Genomic DNA, 25,155 nt, shown 5'->3' with positions numbered 1-25,155 from the left:
AATTTATAAAATCTGTTAAGCTTTGCTTTTACCCTCACAGCGTCCCTCAATTTTTATGTGACACCTGCTGGAATTCTCAGGGTGTGGTGTTGGAATGGCAAAGGAGGCAGAAAAGAAAATTTCAACTGTAAACACCCAGAGATTTTGAGCCAATAAGTAGGCGTAGTTTTTAGTGGGTGTTATTTACTGTTGAGGTCATCTAGTGCGATTATAATTTCTCAGTAATGGTTTAGGTAGGTGCAGCTCCCCTTCCACGGACGAGGTGTTTCAGAGCATAAATCACATAACTTTGAGTTTGTGTCATTTTCACTGTATTTGTAGAGAGCTCTTCATACATACAGAGCAAAGTGTCTCTTTTCTGTATTGCTGATATTAACATGACTTGTTTTTACTTTACTTGAGATGAAATTCTAAGGCAAGGGCTGTCCAGAGCTACATATAATACAACATTTCAAGACATGCGCAGTTTAGCAGCCAAGTTGACTACAAACGATATTAGGAATCCAAGTAAGTACATCTTTTTTAAACCTGTAAGTGCTCATCTTTCAAGGTCTATTTTTTGTGTGAAATATCCAACCCTACACTTTTGCTATTCTGTATCCTTCTGGGACAATGGCAAATTGAGATGTTAAAGAAGAAATTGTCAAAATCCTCCATACAACCCTCTTTCGACTTTGGAAGTCTATGGTCTAAAGTGTAAATATCCCTGTAATTAGGGTGATCCCCGGAGTGCACACTTCAGACAGGTTCTCGTGCTCAGGACGCAGTTCAGATGGCAAGGTTCAACTTTACAAATGTGGGTCACTGTTCCTGGTAGGGTAAGCCCAGCTAGCGCAGTTCTTTTCCATCAACAGCTCTTGCTAGATCACTTCATCCGAGCCCCAGTCACAGACAGGACTCAGGAAAGCCCAGCCTTCCCACGTCCATCCCCAGAAGCCCACCTTGCAGTATAAGCTGCTACAAAAGATTTGCACTGAGGAGCAGAGGAGACGTCTCCTTTTGCACTGGTGCTCCAAAGGTGAACAGAGAGGAAGAAGCTGTCTACGCATGCATAAAACGTGCAAATTAACCCCATATGTACAAGAATACAGGGAAAGGCCTAAATGTGGACTCTGTGTACATAAAGAAAATTGAAAAATTTTCAGGATAAGGCAGATATTTGTGCCATGTTAAAATATAAGGCTGTGAGTAAACAAATTTTTTAACAAACTAGCATTGCCAATGCATTTTATAAGCCACACAAATAAAATAAAACTCAGTATTTTGCTGCATAGTCTTGATTGCTGTCGGAGTTTGACAGGGCCGCTGTAAAAAATACCACAAATGTTTGGCTTAAACAATAGTCATTTTTTTCTCACAGTTGTGGAGGCTAAAAGCCCAAATCCTGGTGTTGGCAGGCCATGCTCCTCCTGAGTCGCATCCTGCTGGTGGCCGCTGGCAGTCACTCCCAAGCTCTGTCTCAGGGCGATCAGTCTCCTTTGGTCTCCGCCTTTGGCTCCAACTTCTATGACCAAATTCCACTACTTCTAAGGACTCCAGTCATACTGGATTAAAGAATACAGATTCTCTTTGGCTTTGTTTCAACAGGCTCTTCAAAGATCCTCTTTACAAATGAGTTCACACCCCCAGCACTGGGGGCTGAGACAAGAGCACAGTTTCTGGGAGATTTGATTCAGTCCCCAAAACGACTTTTTCCTGTATAATGGAGTATCATGCTCACTTGATGACATAGTATGAGAAACATATTTAGCAAAGTATGCATAGGATTAAAAAATATCTATTTGTAACAATTCTGTTTCTCAGTTGTTGTCTGTTTGGTCAGAGTAGTCATACTGAAATCATTTGACATACAAAACACAGGCCTTACTACCAGTGTCCCTGTAGAGTGTGTGTGTGTCTTTAGCACAGATTAGTCAGCGTCACTGCAGATTAATCTCAGTAAACCATGTGAAGATCAGCTTTATCACTGGTTTTCAGTTGCAAAGTCACATCCTTGCAGACGCTTCCTGAGTGCTCTGTGACACCCAGGAAAGGTGGGTGCTGGGCTCTGCCAACCTGTTCATCATTGGGGGGTAGCTTTCTCCTCCCTGGTCAGCTTTCCGACTCCCCTGGGGGCTAGAATAGAGGTCTGGCCTTGCCCTTGTGTCAAAGTAAAGGGTTACGACACTCGGACCGTTGTATCTTTCCAGAAAGCCTAAAAATATAGCTCACGCTCTCCACAAGTTGCTACAGTTATTTAGCACAATTCATTTCCATCCAGAGGTGGCCACGTGCGCGTCAGCACTGGTCTGACAACCACTCCATGGTGATGGGGAAGGTCAATAACCCACCCCATTCGCCCTTGCACCTTTATTTATTATTTTTTAAATTAAATTCAGTTTTATTGAGATATATTCACATACATACGGTCATCTATGGTGCACAATCAACTGTTCACAGTAGCATCATATAGTTATGCATCCATCACACCAATCTATTTTTTAACATTTTCCTTACACCAGAAAGAATCAGAATAAGAACAGAAATAAAAGTAAAAGAGAATACCCAAATCATCTCCCCTGTCCCACCCTATTTTTCGTTTAGTTTTTGTCCCCATTTTTCTCCTCATCCATCCATACACTGGATAAAGGGAGTGCTATCCACAAAGTTTTCACAATCACACGGTCACCCCTTGTAAGCTACATTGTTATAGAATCGTCTTCAAGAGTCAAGGCTGCTGAGTTGGAGTTTGGTAGTTTCAGGTATTTACTTCTAGCTATTCCAATACATTAAAACCTACAAAGTACTATCTATATGGTGTGTAAGAATGTCCACCAGAGTGACCTCTCGACTCCGTTTGAAATCTCTCAGCCACTGAAGCTTTATTTCGTTTCATTTCACATCCCCCTTTTGGTCAAGAAGATGTTCTCAATCTCACAATGCCGGGTCCAGATTAATCCCCAGGAGTCATATCCTGCGTTGCCAGGGAGATTTACACCCCTGGGAGTCAGGTCCCATGTAGGGGAGAGGGCAGTGAGATCACCTGCCAAGGTGATTTAGTTAGAGAGAGAGGGCCACATCTGAGCAACAAAGAGGTACTCATGGGGAGACTCTCAGGCACAGTTATAAGCAGGTTTAGCCTCTTCTTTGCATTAACGAGCTTCATAAGAGCAAGCCCCAAGATAGAGGGCTTGGCATGCCGAGCCCTCAGTCCTCAATGTTTGTAAGAACGTCAGCAACAATCCAGGTTGCAACTTTATTTTGACTACAGTAAATGACAAATCAGACATGCCTTCTGCTTATCAAACAGATCAAATAGGCACAGCAGCAGGCCCCTTGATCCCCCTCCCAAACATACACTCAGAAAGTACATGCGTGCAGAGTAGGTGGTGGCATTTTTTATCTTCTGCTCAATAAAAGAGCCGTGTGTTTTTAACATGGTCAGGATTGCTCCTTGTCAGCATCATTCCTGAATGAAATGAAAATTTTGCTTAGAAAAACTGGAATGTGCTCCCATCTCCCTTTTATCACCTGAAACTGACCAATAACACAACCATCCTTGAACAAGCCTCATTTAGTGCAGTTTGTAGTAGACGATAACAGTGAGTAATAAAGGAAGGGCACTTTTCGGTTCCACCTCGGGTCAAGAAATATTCTCTCCCCCTTCCTCACACACAGCCATCCTGTGCTGGCATCTTTCCCACCAGTCCCCAGACGAGAAGACCAAGTTCCACAGAATTTCACTGACCACAAGCACAGGGCTTTTTATTTTTCAGTAGAAATCCATGTCCAATGCCCAATCCCCTGGAGAAGGCCATGCAAATGCTAACCATTCAGAAGGAATACCTGCAGATCCAATGAAAGTTTAACTACGGCAAAGGTTTATTTCCCCATAAGTTATGCCCAGCCAAAGACCTTTCAAAATACTGAAGATGGATCAAGTTCATTTAAGCCAGAGGATAGCATGGCTAAAATATTTTGTAAGTAGCCTCCTCAGGTGACACATTTCTGGTTTATTTGAATAGAATTGCAGTCTTGTCTGTGGTTTCCTCCCAGTTCCTCCCAGTTAACCTGTTCTTTGCTTTGAGGGGACAGAAAGTGCTTTGCTTGAAACAAGAATCTAGTGTTCACCTCCCAGGAAATTAAGGAACAAGTAGAAGTTAATCACTTGTGACTTGACAGGAGGTTGGTCCCCAGAGCAAGTCCCTGCCCAGCAGTGTGAGCATCGCTGGGGGCTCATTAAACTGCAGTCTGTCAGGCCCCACCTCAACCAGCTGAGTCATGTCTGCCATGATCAAGGCACAGAGAGGATTTCTGTGCAGGTTAGAGATGTCCAGGCACTGATGGTCATACAAATCTTCTCCCCGGTCTCAGCCCTAAAGGATCAATAGATAGTCCTGGGGATTTTGCCACAAACAGGCCCCCTGTTTTTGCTGCCCTGATCAGTTTCTGTGGTCTGTGGTGAGGGCTTTGTATCAGGAGTTTGAAAAACCTCCAGGTGGGACTCACTCATCTTGTCCAGGTCCCTCATTTCACATTTGAGAAGTTGTAAGGCTCAGGGAAGTCTGCTTTTACAGTAGCTGAACCCAAGCAGAAAGGTCCAGACCCAGAATTGTGTGCTCAAGGAAGGGTCCAATTCCCAGTGAAATCTCCCCTGCCTGGTGCCTGTGCTGTGGGGTCAGGGGTCAAGACTGAGGCTCGCCTTTGGCCTGAGAAAGGGTTGTGAGGAAGTGTGAGCCCTGATGCTTCTCTCTGGGTCGGGAGCTGTTGGGTGGGAGAGGTTGGGATCCCAGAGTGAAGTCTGCTTGGAAAGGGGACATCTCTACACGTGATACGGGCCTTTTTCCAGGAATTGCCTCTTCTTAGTAATTCTGAGTTTGCTCCTCCTCCATGTGTGCTGTAAAAGAGGCCTCTGTACATCTGCTTTAACTGACTGACTGCCTGATTGCCTGATAAGTGACAATGATTTAATGAATGAATTGATCTGAAACTCCTGCAGTTCCACTCTCCAGGCTTTCCTATGTTGCTGTCTAGGAATCATAGGATTTGTTGTCTCTCCAGGTGACCCCAATCTCTCTGTAACCAGCCCCCATGTGCAGAAGGGAAGGAGTACATCTGATAATGTTTAGTTGGTTCAAGTTTGGGAGGCTCCCATCATGGGGGGCCGACTCACCTGCACAGGTCATCCCTGAGTCAGCCTTGGCTCTGTTATGTCACCAGTATAGTGCTGGGTTCTGTTACAGCAACACTTTCAGAATTTCTAGGTCAACATTTTCATCAAAGAAGGGGCTGGTAATGAGAACTCATTTTCCTAATGACTCTGGCTGTTAATTTTGTTGGAGTCATATATTCCTAATGTAAGCATCTATTCTGTTAAGTGAATAGACTACCCACTAAAATTCCAACAGCCTTTGAATAAGGACTCGTACAGAACAGATACAAAATCAGTAAGATTACTGTCAGTATTTTTCTGCAGCTAGTAAAGGAAACCTGTACGGGAAAGTAAAATGCTCTGAGCTTAGAAGTAGACACCTGAAAAACTTTAAAAGGGAATGTTTATTAGTATATATATTTTTAAATGTAACAGTGAGGTATTAGCAATGGTTATATAAACAGAGAGCTTTCTGAATTTATGAAATCTGTTATGCTTCATTTCTACCCCTGCTAACTCAGCATGTTTATATATGCTACATGCTGAAATTCTCATAGAGGGTTTCAATTGGCAACAGGGACAGAAAAGAAAATTTCTTTTTGTTTTGGAGCAAAGTTTGGAGCAAAGTTTGTAGGTGTGTATTTTTTAGTGTGCAGTGTTTACTATTTATGACTTCTAGTGCAATCATAATTTTCAGAAAATTTTTAGGTAGTGCTCCCCTTCCAGAGACAAGGTGTTTTAGCACATAAGTCACATATCCATTGAATTTGTATTATTTACTCACTGTATTCATAGGCAACTCTAAGTGTGTTCACAGTAAACTATCTCAATGCTGTATTGCTGGTATTTACATGCTTTTGTTTACTTTACTCGAGATGAGATTTTAAGGGAAAGGGCCTCCAAAGTTACATATAATGCAACACTTCCTGAAGTGAGAAGTGCAGCAGCCACGTCAACTACAAGTGACGTCGTGAATCCAAGTAAGTAAAATTTTTGAGACTTATAAGTACTCATCTTTTAAGGCCTACTTTTTGTATTAAATGTCCAACCTCTCCTTTTGGCATTCTTTAACCTTCTGTGACAATGGCAAGTTGAGGTGTTAAGGAAGGAATTGGCAAAATCCTCCATACGACCTTCCACCGACTATGGAAGTCTATGGTTTAAAGTGTAAATATCCCTGTATTGGGGTGATTCGGTGAAGTATACATTCCTGGCATGTTTTCACATTCTGGATGTGTTTCTAGGACAAGAACCATTTGCAAGAGGGGTTCAACCTCCCTGGTAACACAAGCCCCTCCTAGCATAGTTACCTTCCAGTCAACACCATTTGGTAGTTCAGTGTGTATCCAATCACTGGTATGGTTCAGGAAACCCCAGCCTTCCCATGTCCCTCCTCATCACCCTGCCCTGCAGCATCATCCTCTGAAAATATTTGCATGGAAGAGCAGAGGAGACATCAATGTTTACACTGTTGCTCAGAGGCGGAAACAGAGAAGAAGAACCTGGGCGCATGTGTGTTCAACTTGCAAGGGAGCCCCAAAATGCCAGTTATATGTGCATTAGCAAGAAAAAGAAAAAAAAAAAATCAGTTATCAGGATAAGGCAGGTATTTGTGCCCTATTAAAATTAAAGGACTATGTTGGGCGTGGAAGGTCCCTAGAGGATTGGCGGCTGCCACCTGGGCCTGCATGGGCCCACCTGTCCCTTCGTTGTGGCAGGTAGGGTTGGTGGTTTGATGGGAAGAAGGCACTGGCAGCATCCACCCACAGATACCAGCTTTGTTCATCTACTGCCCATCTGATTTTGAGTGAAACTCCAGAGAAAGACACTTATCAGCTGAGGTATTGACAATGCAACCACAAGAGTTAATGACCTTCAAATATGTAGCTGTAGACTTCACCCAGGAAGAGTGGGCATTGCTAGATACATCCCAGAAAAAGCTGTTCAGAGAAGTGATGCTGGAGAATATCAATCATTTGTCTCAGTTGGATGTCAGGTGTGAAAATCATGTGTGCTTTCCCCGTCGACACAAGGAGAGGGAGTGTGGTGAGGAGGAATATGATTTCTCTAAAACCAGTGTCCAGGCAGGAAAAGTGCATGTAAAAAACAGCAAAAGATGATATTCATGCAGTTTTCCCCCAGGAAAGACAATTCTAACATCGTGTCATTGCAGATACCACTCACTCAAAACAATTTCTTTCCATGTAATTGTTTACAAGAAGATTGCACTCTCAGATCCACAGTTAGTCAACATGCATTAAGTCCCATGAGATAGAAACCATATTTAAGCAAACCACTTGGAAAAGTCCTCAGTGACAAGTCATCTTTTAATCAACATAAGCACATTCATACTAGAAGTAAATCATATGAATGCTTTCAGAGTCCTAAAGCCTTTATTAAAAGCTCTGGCCTCAGACAATACAATGGAACTCAAATTGGAGACAAACCATATCAATGCCTTCTATGTGGGTAAACGTCCATTGGATTTTTTCACCTTAGACAACACGAGAGAACTCACACTGGAGAGAAGCCCTGTGAAGGTAATCTGTGTGGAAAATCGTTCAGTCAGTCTTCTAATCTTCATCAGCGTGAGAGAATTCACACTGGAGAAAAAGCCTATGACTACCAACTATGTGGGAAAGCCTTTTTTGTTTGAAAACCTTTAATCAGTATTCTAATTTTAGATAACATGAGTGAACACACAATGGAGAGAAACCCTATGAAAGCCAAACATGTGGGAAACCTTCAGTCAATATCCTAGTCTTAGATGACATGAGAGAACTCACACTGGAGAGAAAATCTAAGAATGCCATCTATGTAGGAAAGCCTCCAGTCGATATTATCTAAAACAACATGAGAAAATCCACAGTGGAGGGAAATCCCATGAATGCCATCTGTGTGGGAAAGCCTTCAATCGATCTTCTAATCTGAGAGAGCATCAGAGAATATACACTGGAGAGAAACACTGTAAATGTTATACATGTGGGAAAGCCTTCATTCATTATTCTGCCCTCGGTCAACATGAGAAAACTGACACTGGAGAGAAACCCAATGAATGTTATCTATGTGGGAAAACCTTCAGACATTCTTCTTCTCTGAGAGAACATGAGAGAACACACAGTAGAGAGAAGGCCTATGTATGTCATACATGTGGGAAAGCCTTAATTCATTGTTCTCCCCTCAGTCAACATGAGAGAAATCACACTGGAGAGAAACCCCATGTCCTAGTTTGCTAATGCTGCTGGGATGCAAAACACCAGAAATGGATTGGCTTTTATAAAGGGGGTTTATTTAGTTACACAGTTACAGTCTTAAGGCCACAAGTGCCCAAGATTATGCATCAACAATCGGGTACTTTCACTGGAGGATGGCCAATGGTGTCTGGAAAACTTCTGTTAACTGGGAAGGCATTTGGCTGGCATCTGTTCCAGAGTTCTGGTTTCAAAATGCCTTTCTCCCAGGTTGTTCCTCTCTAGGCTTCAGCTTCTCTCCAAAATGTCACTCTCAGTTGCTCTTGGGACATTTGTCTCTCTTAGCTTCTCTGGAGCAAGAGTCTGCTTTCAGTGGCCATCTTCAAACTGTCTCTCATCTGCAACTTTTCTCTCAGCTCCTGTGCATTCTTCAATGTGTCCCTCTTGGCTGTGACAAGCTTGCTTCTTCTGCCTGAGCTTATATACTGCTCCGGTAACTTAATTCAGACCCACCCTGAATGGGCGGGGCAACACCTCCATGGAAATCATCCAACCAAAGTCATCACCCACAGTTGGGTGGGGCACATGTCCATGGAAACACTCAAGGGATTCCAAAATCTAATCAACACCAATATGTTTGCCCACACAAGATTGCATCAAAGATAATGACATTTTGGGAGACATAATACATTGAACTGGCACATTCCACCCCCTGGACCCCAAAATGACCTTATCTTTCCATATACAAAATACATTCATCCCACAATAATATCCCAGAAAGTTAAATCATTTCAGTAACAATAGTTAAGTCCAAGATCCCATCAAAATCAATTATAGGCATGGTCAGTCCTAAGGCATAATTCTCCTTTAGCTGTGGATCTGTGAACTTAGAACAAGTTATGTGCTTCTAATATACAAAGGAGGGACATTTATAGGATAAACATTCCCACTGCCATAAGGAGAAACTGAAAGGAAAACAGGGTTAACAGGACCAAAACAGTTCCTAAAACCCACAGGACAGACTCCGTTAGAATTCAAAGTCTGAGAGTCATTGACGGAACGACGTTGCATCCTTGGAACTTGAGAGAGTGGGAGTCTAACCCTTCCTAAGGGCCTTTGAGGCAGCCCTTTCCTCTCGGAATGCTGGGGTGAGTGTTCCAACATATCCACACACTGGGGAGACCACCTTCTCAGCCCCACCCTCCTCAAACATCAGGGCAGCACCTGGATTCCCTTGCATCTCCAGAGCACATGCTTAACCCCTTCAGAACAGTGGGGTGGTGGCCAGGCTTTCCCCAGTCCCCTGGGAATGTGCTCCACCCTCTTTGGTACTTGGGGTGGCAGAACATTTCCTGAGCATCGAGGTAGAAGACCTGCCCTCGACCTCCAGGGCAAACTCACCTTTTCCATGCATGTGGGCTGCTCCACTCTCCCAGCCAAGACCTCTTGACTCCAGACCTCAACTTCCATGGCTCTGTCTTTGAAGAAATTTTTCCTTCAATTTGTTCCTTGTCTGTCTCCTCCAGTCCTGACTGGCAGCAGCTCTGTCTGTAAAGAGCTTGCAAAAATTCTGTTGGCTTCACATGAAGCACACAGGGGCCAAAGCTGTCAGACAATAGGACTTTCCACACATCCTTTCTGCTTAACTCCTTCTCCAATCTTGGCTTGTGTATTTTGGAGGACATAATACATAGAACTGGTGCACTCCATGAATGTTATCTATGTGGGAAAACCTTCAGACATTCTTCTTTTAGAGAACTTGAGAGAACACACACTGGAGAGAAACCGTATGAATGCCATACATGTGGGAAAGCCTTCCTATATTGTTCTGCTTTCAGACAACATGAGAGAACTCACACTGTTGGAAACCCTGTGAATGTCATCTATGTGGGAAAGCTTTTGCTTGTATTTCTACCTTACAACATGAGGTAATGCACAGTGAAAAGAAGCCATAAGAATGTCATCTATATGGGAAAACCTTAGTTTTTCTATCCTCAGACAATATGAAATTATCCAAAATTTAGAGGTGACTTATGAATGTCATTGATGTGGGAAAGCCTTCATTCAGTATTCTGACCTTAGATGGAATGAGAGAACTCATTACACATATTTTAAATATGGAAGTGACTTCAGCCATAGCTTTAACTTTTAAGCACACCAGAGAACTCACATATGGAAGAAACACTATGTTTGTAATCAGTATGGTAGTGCCCTTAGTCATCAGTACTATTTCAGTTAATATAAGGAAATTCATACAGGAGAGATTTCATATGAATGTCAACTCTGTAGCAAAGCTTTTAGTAGTTGGTCTGATGATATACCATATAAGAGAACTCATGATATATCTCTAATGGAATTGGAGAATCCTCATCTACCACTGTAACTGATAGCAAGCCAGAGAAATTAGATGTGAGGAATTCTTTGTCTGTATTCAATATGGGAGTGCCTTAAATAGTAATCTATCCTTCAAAAAACTGACTGGACTTCAAAAAAAAAAAAAAAAAGACCATGAGTAAGACAAACTTATAACTAACTACCGATACCAATGCATTTTTAAAATTTTTTCTCTTCATTTCATTGAGATATATTCACATACCATGCAGTCATACAAAACAAAGTGTACATTCAGTTGTTCACAGTAGCACCACATAGTTGTGCATTCATCACCAAAATCAATCCCGGACATCTTCATTGTGACACACACAAAAATAACAAGAATAAAAAAATTAAAGTGAAAAAGAACAATTAAAGTAAAAAAGAACACTGGGTGCCTTTTTTGTTTGTTTGTTTGTTTTTTTCTTTCCCTCATTTTTCTATTCATCCATCCATAAACTAGACAAAGGGGAGTGTGGTCCATATGGTTTTCCCAATCACATTGTCATCCCTCATAAGCTACATTTTTATACAATCGTCTCCAAGATTCATGGGTTCTGGGTTGTAGTTTGATAGTTTCAGGTATTTACAGCTAGCTGCTCCAATTCACTAGAACCTAAAAAGGGTTGTCTATATTATGTGTAAGAGTGCCCACCGGAGTGACCTCTCGGCTCCTTTTGGAATCTCTCTTCCACTGTAGCTTATTTCATTTCCTTTCACATCCCCCTTTTGGTCAAGATGTTCTCCATCCCACGATGCCGGGTCTAGATTCCTCCTCAGGAATCATATTCCACGTTGCCAGGGAGATTCACTCCCCTGGGTGTCAGATCCCACATAGGGGGGAGGGCAGTGATTTCACCTGCGAAGTTGACTTAGCTAGAGAGAGAGGGCCACATCTGAGCAACAAAGAGGTATTCAGGAGGAGGCTCTTAGGCACAATTATAGAGAGGCCTAGCCTCTCCTTTGCAGCAACCGTCTTCCCAAGGGCAAGTCCTGTGGTAGAGGGCTCAACCCATCAAACCACCAGACCCCTATGTCTGTGAGCACATCAGCAACCATCGAGGTGGGGAAGCCCAATACCTCTGCATTCTCCACCAGCTCTCAAGGGGGCTCTGCTTATTTTTATCATTGTTTTTTTTTTTAATTAACTTTTTTTTTAATCAACTATATAAAAAAATTAAAAACAAAACAATAAAAAAGCATTTCAAACAAACCATAACAAGGGAGTAAGAAAAAGACAACTAACCTAAGATAAATACTTTACTTTCAACATGTTTCTACTCTACCCCAAGAAAATAACCTAATATAGCAACATTTCTGTGAACTTGTTCCTAACATACCCATCAGAAATTAACAAACCATAGTCATTCCTGGGCATTCCCAGAACATTAAATTTACCCACAATAGCTTATCTGTTCTTATTGGGTTACCATTCCCCCTTCCTTAATTGCTATCACTAGTTCCCCTACATTCTACATTATAAACCATTTGTTTTACATTTTTCAATGTTCACATTAGTGGTAGCATATAATATTTCTCTTTTTGTGCCTGGCTTATTTCACTCAGCATTATATCTTCAAGGTTCATCCATGTTGTCATGTTTCACAATATCATTCCTTCTTACAACCGCGTAGTATTCCATCATGTGTATATACCACATTTTATTTATCCACTCATCTGTTGAAGGACATTTGGGTTGTTTCCATCTCTTGGCAATTATGAATAGTGCTGCTATGAACATTGGCATGCAGATATCTGTTCGTGTCACTGTTTTCAGAGCTTCCGAGTATATACCAAGAAGTGAAATCGCTGGATCGAAGGGTAACTCTATGTCTAGTTTTCTAAGGAACTGCCAGACTGACTTCCCGAGTGGCTGAACCATTGTACAGTCCCACCAACAATGAATAAGAGTTCCAGTTTCTCCACGTCCTCTCCAACATGTGTAGTTTCCTGTTTGTTTGATGGCAGTCGTTTTAATTGGTGTGAGATGGTATCTCATTGTGGTCTTAATTTGCATCTCTCTAATAGCTAGTGAAGCTGAACATTTTTTCATGTGTTCCTTGGCCATTTGTATTTCCTCTTCAGAGAACTATCTTTTCATATCTTTTGCCCATTTTATAATTGGGCTGTCTGTATTATTGTCGTTGAGTTGTAGGATTTCTTATATATGCAAGGTATCAGTCTTTTGTCAGATACATGGTTTCCAAAAATTTTTTCCCTTTGAGTTGGCTGCCTCTTCACCTTTTTGACAAGTTCCTTTGAGGTACAGAAACTCCTAAGCTTGAGGAGTTCCCATTTATCTATTTTTTCTTTTGTTGCTTGTGCTTTGGGTGTAAAGTCTAGGAAGTGGCCACCTAATACAAGGTCTTGAAGATATTTCCCTACATTATCTTCTAGGAGTTTTATGGTACTGTTTTTATATTGAGATCTTTGATTCACTTTGAGTTAATTTTTGGGTAGGGTGTGAGGTAGGGGTCCTCTTTCATTCTTTTCGAAATGTATATCCAACTCTCCCAGTCCCATTTGTTGAAAAGACTGTTATGTCCCAGTTTAGTGGCTTTGGGGGACTTCTCAAAGATCAGTCGGTTATAGATCTGGGGGTCTATCTGTGAATTCTCAATTCGATTCCATTGATCAATATGTCTATCTTTGTGCCAGTACCATGCTGTTTTGACAACTGTGGCTTTATAATAAGCTTCAAAGTTGGGGAGTATAAGTCCTCCCACTTTGTTTTTCTTTTTTAGAGTGTCTTTAGCAATTTGAGTCATCTTCCCTTTCCAAATAAATTTGATAACTAGCTTTTCCAAGTCTGCAAAGTAGGGTGTTGGAATTTTGATTGGGATTGCATTGAATCTGTAGATGAGTTTGGGTAGAATTGACATCTTAATGACATTTAGCCTTCCTATCCATGAACATGGAATATTTTTCCATCTTTTAAGGTCCCCTTCTATTTCTTTTAATAGAGTTATGTAGTTTTCTTTGTATAGGTCTTTTACATCTTTGGTTAAGTTTATTCCTAGGTATTTGATTTTTTTACTTGCTATTGAAAATGGTATCTTTCTCTTGAGTGTCTCTTCAGTTTGTTCATTTCTAGCATATAGAAACATTACTGACTTATGTGCATTAATCTTGTATCCTGCTACTTTGCTAAGTTTGTTTATTAGCTCTAGTAGCTGTATTGTCGATTTCTCAGGGTTTTCCAGATATAAGCTCATATCATCTGCAAACAATGACAGTTTTACTTCTTCTTTTCCAATTTGGATGCCTTTTATTTCTTTGTCTTGCCGGATTGCCCTGGCTAGCACTTCCAGCACAATGTTAAGTAACAGTGGCGACAGCGGGCATCCTTGTCTTGTTCCTGATCTTAGAGGTAAGGCTTTCAGTGTCTCACCATTGAGTACTGTGTTGGCTGTGGGTTTTTCATATATGCTCTTTATCATATTGAGGAAGTTTCCTTCAATTCCTACCTTTTAAAGTGTTTTTATCAAAAAGGGGTGTTGGGTTTTATCAAATACTTTTTCAGCATCTACTGAGATGATCATTTGATTTTTCTCTTTTGATTTGTTAATGTGTTGTAATACATTGATTGGTTTTCTTTTGTTGAACCTCCTTGCATGCCTGGAATGAACCCCACTTGGTCATGGTGTATGATATTTTTAATGTGTCTTTGGATCCAATTTGCAAATATTTTGTTGAGAATTTTTGCATCTATATTCATAAGGGAGATAGGCCTGTAGTTTTCCTTTTCTTGTAGCATCTTTGCCTGGTTTTGGTATTAGATTGATGTTAGCTTCATAAAATGAGTTAGGTAGTGTTCCATTTTCTTCAATATTTTGAAAGAGTTTAAGTAAGATTGGTGACAGTTCTTTTTGGAAAATTTGCTAGAATTCCCCTGTGAAGCCATCTGGCCCTGGGCATTTATTTGTGGGAAGCTTTTTGATGACTGATTGGATCTCTTTGCTTGTGATGGGTTGGTTGAGGTCTTCTGTTTCTACTCTGGTCAGTCTAGGTTGTTCATATGTTTCCAGTAAATTGTCCATTTCCTCTACATCATCCAATTTGTTGGCATACAGTTGTTCATAGTATCCTTTTATAATTTTTTTAATTTCTTTGGGATCCTCGGTAATGTCACCTTTCTCACTCATTATTTTGTTTATATAGGTCTTTTCTCTTTTTGATTTTGTTAGTCTAGCTAGAGGCTTGTCAATTGTGTTGATCTTCTCAGGAGCCAACTTTTGGTGTTATTTATCCTCTCTATTGTTTTTTTTGTTCTCTATGTCATTTATTTCTGCTTTAATCCTTGTTATTTCTTTTCTTCTACTTGGTTTAGGATTGGTTTGCTGTTCATTTTCTAGCTTCTTCAGTTCATCCATTAGTTCTTTGATTTTGGCTCTTTCGTCCTTTTTAATATATGTGTTTAGTGCTGTAAATTTCCCCTCAGTACCGCTTTTGCTGCATCCCATAGGTTTTGGTATGTTGTGTTTTCATTTTCATTTGTTTCTATATATTTAGCAATTTCTCTTGCTATTTCTTCTTTTACCCACTGATTGTTTAGGAGTGTGTTGTTTAACTTCTAGGTATTTGTGAGTTTTCTAAGTCTCTGATGGTTATTGACTTCTAATTGTATTCCATTGTGGTCAGAGAATGTGCTTTGAATAATTTCATTTTTTTAAAATTTATTGAGGCTTTTTTATGTCCCAGCATATGGTCTATTCTGGAGAAAGTTCCATGATCACTAGAGAAGAATGTGTATCATGGTGATTTGGGATGTAATGTTCTATATATGTCTGTTAAATCCAGTTCATTTATCAGAATGTTTAGGTTTTCAATTTCCTTATTGGTCTTCTGTCTGGTTGATCTAGCTATAGGAGAGAGTGATGTGTTGAAGTCTCCCACAATTATTGTGGAAACATCAATTGCTTCCTTTAGTTTTGCCAGTGTTTCTCTCATGTATTTTGTGGCACCATGATTGGGTGCATAAACATCTATGATTGTTATTTCTTCTTGTTGAATTGCCCCTTTTATTAGTACATAGTGGCCTTCTTTGTCTCTCATAACATCCTTGCATTTGAAGTATATTTTATCTGAGATTAATATTGCTACACCTGCTTTCTTTTGGCTGTAGCTTGCCTGAAATATTTTTTTTCATCCTTTCACTTTCAATTTCTTTGTGTCCTGTGTCTAAGATGAGTTTCTTGTATGCAACATATTGATGGTTCATATTTTTTGATCCATTCTGCCAATCTATATCTTTTAATTGGGGAGTTTAATCCGTTTACATTCAACATTATTACTGTGAAGGCATTTCTTGAATCAGCCATCTTATCCTTTGGTTTATGTTTTTCATACGTATTTTTTCCCTCTCTGTCTTAATGTCCTTTAACATCCCCATACAGAATCTCTTTAGTACTGAATCTTTCTCCATATCTCTCTCTCCTTTCTTTGTTTCTCTGTCGGTAGGGCTCCCTTTAGTATCTCAAGTAGGGCAGGTCTCTTGTTAGCAAATTGTCTCAGCATTTGTTAGTCTGTGAAAAATTTAAGCTCTCCCTCAAATTTGAAGGAGAGCTTTGCTGGATAAAGTATTCTTGGCTGGCAATTTTTCTCTCTCAGAATTTTAAATGTGTCATGCCTCTGCCTTCTCGCCTCCATGGTGGCTGCTGAGTAGTCACTACTTAGTCTTAATGCTGTTTCCTTTGTATGTGATGAATTGCTTTTCTCTTGCGTCTTTTACAACTTGCTGCTTCTCTTCCCTATTTGACAGTGTGATCAGAATATGTCTCAGAGTGGGTTTATTTGGATTTATTCTATTTGGAGTTTGCTGGGCATTTATGGTTTGTGTATTTATGGTGTTTAGAAGATTTGGGAAGTTTTCCCCAACAATTTCTTTGAATACTCTGTCTAGACCTTTACTGTTCTCTTCCCCTGTGAAACACCAGTGAGTTTTATATTTGGATGTTTATTTTATCTATCATATCCCTGAGGTCCATTTCAATTTTTTTTTATTTTTTTCTCCTTTCTTTCTTTTTTTCTTTCATTTTCCATTCTGTCATCCTCCAGGTCACTGATTCACTGTTCAGCTTCCTCTAGTCTTGTACTATGTGTATCCAGAATCTTTTTAATTTGGTCAACAGTTTCTTTTATTTCTACAAGATTGTCTATTTTTTAATTTACTCTTGCAATTTCTTCTTTATTCTCTTCTAGGTTCTTCTTCATGTCCTTTATATACTGTTCCATGCTCTTCTTCATGTCCTTTATATCCTGTGCCATGGTCTCATTGTTCATCTTTAGTTCTTTGATTAATTGCTCCAAGTACTTTGTCTCCTCTGATCTTCTGAGTTGGGTGCTTGGGCTTGGGTCATCCATATCATCTGGTTTTCTCATATGCTTTAAAATTTTCTGTTGTTTTTGGGCTCTTGGCATTTGTTTAACTTGATTGGGTTCTTTTAGGATTTGTAGACCAATTAAAACCCTTATCTCTAATTTGTCAGATCTACAGCTTCGTGAAATACACTTTCTTTAACTAACCAGCAGGTAGTATCTGCGAGCCACCTATTCCCTTCAAGCCAGTTCTCCCCCACTTTGTCTTTCTGGTGAGTGGGGATGTGTTTCTCATGGGGTTCAATTGGTGCATCAAGCTTGCGTGTATAGTTGGTGTTGCCCGCCCTGTACATCGGGCATGTGTCTGAGTGGTTAGGGAGGGAGGGCAGCTTTAATAATCAAATCTCCCAGGTGTTCCTGGAGATTTAAAGCTGTTGCAATAGTCTAATCCTTCCGTTCAGTCTTGCCACAGTTTGTCTCTGCTGCTGATCCACAAGTCCTTGGTATTGGCGTATCGTCCCTGGGACTTGCAAGTGGGTCCCTCTTCCAAGCCGTGCACTCCTAGGTCTTCTGCTGAGAGATGACTGTGCTACGTCACAGGTGAGCGCCGTCCCCCCAGGGCAGTTCTGGGCTGCAGGGCTGTGTAGGGGCATTCCCAGTTTGCTGAAAGGATGGCTGAATGGGGTGTGTTAATTTCCCCCTTTTCACACAGCTTCACCTTCCCAACTCAGGGACAATTAGCTGAGGGTGTGGGAAAGGCTAATGTCCATGCCCGATTTTGTGGTGTGTGCGTGTCTTGTTGGAAACACTTCCTGTCACACTGGGTTGTTTGGGGCAGCTCTGGGCTGTGGAGCTGGCACCGGGCAGGAGTGTTCCCAGCCCACTGGGAAGATGGCTCTAAGGGGACGCCCCCCTTTCCTTGGGAAGTTGTGGTGTTTAGCGAATTTTCTCAGCCACTGGACTTACTGCCTTGTGTCTCAGAGCTCTCTTAGCTCTGATCTTGTCTGGGCCCAAATTGCAAGTCTTTGAGGCTTTCTGTAATTGGCTTCTTAGAGTAATTGTTTTAGAAAAAGATTAAAAAAAAACAAGGGCCTTCCTTGCAGATCTAATGGACTATTGAAATGCTAAGAGACAAGGAGATTAAGGCCATTAAGGAACGATCAAGGGAGCAGAGAAACTGGCTCTTCAGACAAAGAAACTCGCCTTCTGGATTTGCATATGAGCCTGACACTGCCTGAGCCCTGCTGTTCCCTGTTCTATGTTCATCAGAACTCCAAAAAGTCTCCACTTTTATTTTTGGGTTTTCCTTGCTGTTTTTGCTATCCCTATCTCCTCTCTGCCAGGCTGACTGCTCCCAGATTCTCTGGTGTCTAGTCTCAGTCTACCTATGTTTGGAGTTTGGATCAGTAGAATGAGTTTCCGATAAGATCCAAAACTGCAGTTCTCCCTCCTTGTTCCCAGCACTGATGGCCCCTCCTCCTGCGGGACTGAGCCTGGCAGGGAGGGGCGCGGGTCCCCTGGCCATGAAAACTTACAGATTTCGCTGAACTGAGCTGTTCCACATGTTCATGAGTGTTGTATGAAGTATGCCCAAAGTCAGATTGCTCTGTGGTGCCCGGTCCATGCAGTTCCTGGCTTTCTACCTACTGCCCTGGAGAAGTAACTAAAACCTACACCTCACCACTCCGCCATCTTGCCCTGCCTCCTCACCAATGCATTTTATAAACCACATGTTTAAGATACAAGTTGATATTTTACTGCATAGTCTTGATTGCTGTTTTAGTTTGCTCTCTGCCATAATAAATACCACAAACTGCCTGGCTTAAATAACAGGAATTTATTGTCTCACAGTTTTGGAGGCTAGAAGACCCAAATCAAGATATCAGCAGGCCATGCTTTCTTCCAAGTCTGTAGAGTTGTGGTGGTGGCTTGATGGTAACCAGTTAAAGCTGCTGTCACATTGAGATCTGTGTCGTTCACTTCTTCCTGTGGTTTCTCTTTTGAGTCCTAATTTTTTCTCCTTATTAGGAATCCAGTCATTTTGGATTCAGGCCCACCCTCTTCCTATTTGGCCGGCCTCATTTTAACAGGATCTTCAAACATCCCTTGTTTCAAAATAAATTCATACCCAAAAACCAGGGTTTAGGACTAGAACATATATTGTGGGAGATATAATTCAGTACCAATAATGGCTTTGTTCTTCACAATGATTTATCATGCTCACTTGAAGTCACAATTGACAGAACATTTATAGTACAGTGATTGCACTATTCTGTTTATCTATTTCTATAGATTCTCCAATATCTCAATAATGCAGAATTACACATTTGTCATTTATGGGATCAAAGTAATCATACTTGAAATCATTTTTTTGTATACCATTTTGGCCTTTCTGCCAATTTTCCTGCAAAGCATATAGCTCTTATGAGTAGATTAATCAGTTTCTATGGAGATTATCTGTGAGTAAACCATGTGAAAATCATTTTTGTCACTATATTTCTGTTGGAAATTCACATTCTTGTAGGCACTTCCTGAGTGCTCTGTGACATGATAATTAAGCTGAGTTCCCATCCATGGAGTGTCACATATGTGTTGGCAGAAGATTTGAAATCTGTCCACAACCCTTTTAAAGGTCATTGACTTTTGCACCTTCAGTTTTTATTAGTAAATGGAGAAATCAGAAATTCTTTCTGCTTAACAAACTGATCAAATAGGGGCAGATACAATCCCTGTGAGCCTCCACCCAAATACAGACCTGGGTGTCTATATTTGCAATGGGTGCAGAGTATGCAGCTTTTCCCCCATTCTGCAAAACAACAAAGCAACATATTTCCAACATGATTAAATGTTGTTGGGATTGTTCCTGAATGAGGGGATGATTTTGCTTTGAAAAAAACTGTATTGCTTGTTGTCTTCCTTTGCTTTCACATACCTGAATAATAGCATAATCAGCTTTGGGACAAGGATCATTTACTGAAGTTCATAATTTAAAATAACAGTGAGTAATAAAGTCAGGGCACTTTTCAGTTTACATATCATGTCGGTAAATTTTAATTCTTCTTTTCCTTACACGGCCATCCAGTTGGTTTGCATCTTACCCACCACTCTCATAGAATAAAATCAAGTCTCACAGGACTTTACTTTCTAAGATCACAGGCTTCTAAAGGGTTGGACTAGACCACCAAGTACAGCACCCTTTCCCCCAGAGCCTTCCTATTACATGATACTCCTCTCAAAATTCCATAAAAATATTATCAATTCATAAAGAAACACATGCAGAATCAATGAAATATTTAATCACAGCTGAGGTTTATTTTCCTGTAGGGTATACCCAGCAAAAGGCCTTGAAACATACTATGCTTTCATCAAATTTCAAGGATCACGTTGAAAACTTGCCTATGATATTGGGTAAGTAACCTCTTCATATGAAATATTTGTGGTGTATTTGAAAAAAAGATGTGTATGCTTGTCAGTTGTTTTACAGATAACCTGATCCTGCTGCTTTAGGGGAAAGAAAGTGCTTTCCTTTGAGACAGTAGCAGATGCTTTTAAGTGTCAAATTCCCATGAAATTAAGAAAAACATAGAGTACAAACACTTGGAAAGGATCTTTCTCTTCAAAGTGTGGTTCATGTACCAGAAGCATGAGTATCAGCTTGGAACTTATTAAAGCTGCAGAATGTCGGACCCCACCTCAATGGCCTGAATCACATCCATCTCAACCAAGGTACCCAGGAGATATCTGCTCACATGAGAGAGGGTGAGGCTCTGGGATTCAGACAGACCTTCTCCCGTGGTCTCTGCCCTAAGAAGCCTGAGAATCCCCTGGGATAACTGTTACAAACAGATACCGTGGTCCCCCAGTGATCAGATTCCATGGTCTTTGGTGAGACCTTTGCATCAGTAGTTCTTAAAGCCTTCCAGGTGACTCCAGGCTTGAGACTCATTGATTTAATTAAGCCCCTCATTTAAAAGTTGTGAAGATCTAAGACAGAGAGTTGAGATTAAGCAAAAAGAAAAAAAAAATCTAGACCAACAGCCATGTGCTCAAGAAGGGTGCAATTTCCATGAAATCTCTCCTGCCTGGTGGCTGTGCTGTGGGGTCAGGGGTCAAGACTGAGGATCACCTTTGGCCTGAGAAAGGGCTGTGAGGAAGTGTGAGCCCTGATGCTTCTCTTGGGGTCGGGAGCTGTTGGATGGGAGAGGTTGGGATCCCAGAGTGATGCCTGCCCATTCCTGCTTGGAAAGAGGAGATTTCTCTCCACATGATTTGGGTCCTTTCCCAAGAACTGCCTTTTCTCAGGAATTCTGGGTTTGCTCCTCTTTCAGGTGTGCTGTAAAAGAGATCTTAGTATATCTGCTTTGACTTACAGTAGTTGGCTCTGATTGAATAATGAATTGATCAAGATAATTATTGTTTTCCCATCTTGCATGATTTCAGTGATTGCTGTCTGGGAATCAGAAGACTTTCTCTTGTAGTAGACCTCAATCTCTTTGAAAACAGCCACACAGGTAGAAGGGATGTGAGTCCATTTGAAAATGTGTATCAGATTCAGTATTTGGGGATCCCATCACACATGGACCTTCTAACATGCACAGCACCATGCCAGAGTTGGCCTCGGGCACTGTTAAGTGAACAACAATGCTGAATTCTGTTTGAGCAGTATTTTCAGGACTTTAGGTCAACACATTCATCAAGAAGATGGCTAGTGATGAGAATCCATCATTTTACTAGTGAATCTGATGGTTAATTTTTTAGGATATGTCCCTAACAAAAGCACCTATTCTATCTTGTGCATAGACCACTCACCAATCTACCAACATCTTCTGAAAATGAATTCAGAACAAATGCAAAATCAGTCTAATTTGTGGATATTTTTCTGTGGCTTAGCAAAGCAAGCCTATAAGGGGAGATGAAACTGCTCTCTCCCAGCAAGAGGTAGAAATCCGAAAGCTTTACAAGGAAATGAGAGAAGACTGTGGTAAGATCATGGAGTAGGAAATTTCAGGAATCTGTCTGCCACAAAACAACTTTTGAGCTGGCAGGGACTGCCTGAATTAACTATTTTGTTACTCTGGAATCTGATGGAGCACTTTCAGCACCCAGAAAAGGGCTGGATAAAGAGGCTGGTAGATTTTGGTAAATAATTATGAATTTGTCTTCTATGTAGAGGCCAGTATCCCCCTCCCCTGACCTCATGGCAGCTAGCAGTGGGGATGACAACCCTCTTTTCTGGTGTGGTTTACTTGTACCAGGGTGGGCAATAAGGATATTGTCCTTCCAAAATGAGGGTGTGCCATCTGATTGCTGATCACTGCTTTTGATTGTCAACTGGCCAGCACAGAGAATGTCCATTGTTTCATGACTCACAGGCTGATGCCTCGGGGCATGAAAGAGATTTAAAGAGACAATAACTTCCCCCCCTTCCCATTAGGGAGCAAAAGCCATTTGTAAAAGTCATAAACTGACAGCTTTATCCCTCAGCAGAAAGAAAATCAGCAGTCCCTGATGAGCAGGAATATTAAATTTCCAGATTTACCACAATATAATACTCAGAATGCACAGTTTTAACCCAAAATCACAAGATACACAAAGAAGGAGGAAAGTATGTGCCATTCACAAGATAAAAAGAATTTGAGAATAACTATCCCTGAGGAAACTCATGCATTGGAACTATTTTTCAAAGTTGTTAAATGAACTGTCCTAAGTATGTTCAATGAAGTAAAGGAAGCTGTGAGCAAAGAAGTAAAGAAAATTAGGAAAACATTGTCCCAACAATATAAAGAGATGGAAATTTTAAGAAGGAACTGAAACAAAATCTCTACCTGAAAAGTACAATAATTGAAATGAAAACCTCACTTGAAGGGTTCAACAGCCAATTTCAGAATGCAGCAGAGGATCAGTGAACTTAAAAATAAGACAATTGAAATTATACAGAATTGAGATGTAAGAAAAAAGAATGAAGAAAAATGAACAGAGCCTGAGATATCTGTGGTATACCATTAAGTATACCAGCATAACACATCATATGAGTCTCAGAAGGATGAGAAAGGGCACAAAAGAAGTATGATCAAATAATTCTGAAATGTGATGAAAAGTATGAATATACACATCTGAGAAGCTCATTGACTCTAAGAAGGTACACTCAGAGTCCCACAGTGAGACTGTATACTGAAATTGTCAAAACCCAAAGGCAAAGAATTTTAAAGCAGCAAGACAGAGGTGATGCATTACATACAAGGAATGTTCAATAAGATTAGCTGCTGATTTCTCATCAGAAACCATTGAGACTATATGGCATTAGGATGACATATTTAAAGTCCTGAAAGAAAAACTGTCAACTAGGAATTCTATATCTGGCAATATTATCCTTCAAGGATGAAGGAAAAATGAAGACATTTCCAGATAAGCAGAAATTGAAGGAGTACAGTACCAGAAGACCTACCCTGCTAAAGGGAGTCCTTCAGGCTGAAATAACAGGACACTAGACAGTAATTCAAAGCCATAAAAATGAATAAGATATTGGTTCATGTATCTATATAGGTAAATATAAAAGCCTGTATTGTACTTTTGATTTATAACTCCTTTTTTATGACTTATGGGTAAACATGTAAAACACCAGTAAAATTCATGTTAATTGGCATACAATGGATAAAGGTATAATCTGAGACAATAACATTATGAAGGGGTAGGGGCAGAGGTGTATACTTGTGGAACTCTTGTACACTACAGAAACTAATTGGTATTGTTCAGACTTTGTTGTTATAAGTTTGAGATGTAACTGTAATCTCTAAGGTAACTACTAAGAACATAACTAAAAAGTACAGAAGAAAAGAAAAAAGAAGGGACTCAAAATGGTAGTATCTTAGTTTCCAGGCTGCTATGACAAATACCACACAATGTGTTTGCTTAAAAAATGGGAATTTATTGTCTCATAGTTTCTAAGAATGAAAGGTTTGATTTCTCCTGGAATGGGTTATATTTTGGCTAGCTGGCAGTCTTTGGGTTCCTCAGCTTTCCCATCATGTGGCCATTTTCTCTCCTTTCTCTTCCATGTTCTGTTGAATTTCCAGTTTCTGGCTTTCTCTTTATAAGGCCTCCAATAATAGGACTAAGATCCAAACTGATTCAGTTGACCATACCTTAACTAATAATATCTTCAAAAGGTCCTATTCACAATGGGTTCACACCTGCAAGAATGGGATTAAGATTTAGAACAACTTTTTTTTTCCTGGAGCTACATACTTGGCCATAGATCCACTACAAAAAAAATCAACTAAATTTAATAAGGTAGTAATGGAATAATTGAGGATCAAAAAACCTATGACACAAAGAAAGCAAATAGCTAAAAAGCAGAAATAAATCCTTTCCTTTAATTACCTTAAATTTATATGAATTAAACTCACCTATTAAAAGGAAGACACTGGTAGACTGGATTAAAACCATGATCCATCTAAATGCTGTCTAAAGAGACTCACCTCAGATACAAAGACACAAAGAGGTTGAAGGTAATAGGATAGAAAAAGATATTCTGTGTAAATAGTAACCAACGGAGATCTGAAATAAATATATTATTGTCAAACAAAATAGACTTTAAGTCAGAAAAGTTTCCAGTAGACAAAGAAAGACAGTATATGTTGATGCAAGTTTCATTAAAACAAGAAGATATAAGAAATAGAAACATACACACACCTAATAACTGAGCCCCAAAATATATGAAGCAAAAATGAAGGAATTAAAGGGGAAAATAGACAGTTCTATAGTAACAGTTGGTGAAGCTGCAAGAGACATTTTGCAAAGAAGCTAAGTTGCGTAATCCAGAGTTTGCCCCAGTAGAAGAGCCGACAGATGCTTGGAGATGCAGACAGATGGACATCTGAAGTTGCTAAAGCTAAGAGATGAAGCCCAGAGTTCGCTGCAGAGAAGCAAGAGAGGACACCCAGATGCTTAGAGAGAAATGCCCCAGGGGAACCAAGCAATGAGCTGAGAGAAGCTAAGGGAGACAGAAGCCCAGAGTCATTTTAGAGAAAGCCATTTTGAAACACAACTTGGCAGCAAAAGACCAGCAGATGCCAGCCATGTGCTTTCCCAGCTGACAGAGGTGTTCTGGATGCCATCATCTTTTCCTTCAGTGAAGATATC

At 40.4% G+C, this 25,155-nt stretch overlaps 1 protein-coding gene across 1 annotated transcript in view; it reads left to right on the top strand.

The window, feature by feature from the left end:
• The window catches only part of LOC119512148, a 237,717-nt gene that overhangs the window by 168,083 nt on the left and 44,479 nt on the right, over positions 1-25,155 (top strand). The window contains exons 21-23 of the mRNA XM_037806639.1: positions 403-507; positions 6,007-6,111; positions 20,338-20,421. Coding sequence (XP_037662567.1) covers positions 403-507; positions 6,007-6,111; positions 20,338-20,421 — 294 coding nt within the window. The remainder of the gene's footprint in view (positions 1-402; positions 508-6,006; positions 6,112-20,337; positions 20,422-25,155) is intronic.

Source organism: Choloepus didactylus, chromosome 17, assembly GCF_015220235.1.
Source record: "Choloepus didactylus isolate mChoDid1 chromosome 17, mChoDid1.pri, whole genome shotgun sequence".
Lineage (NCBI taxonomy): Eukaryota > Metazoa > Chordata > Mammalia > Pilosa > Megalonychidae > Choloepus > Choloepus didactylus.
The sequence above is the reverse complement of the archived record's forward strand: the minus strand, read 5'-3'. Positions and strand labels throughout refer to the sequence as shown.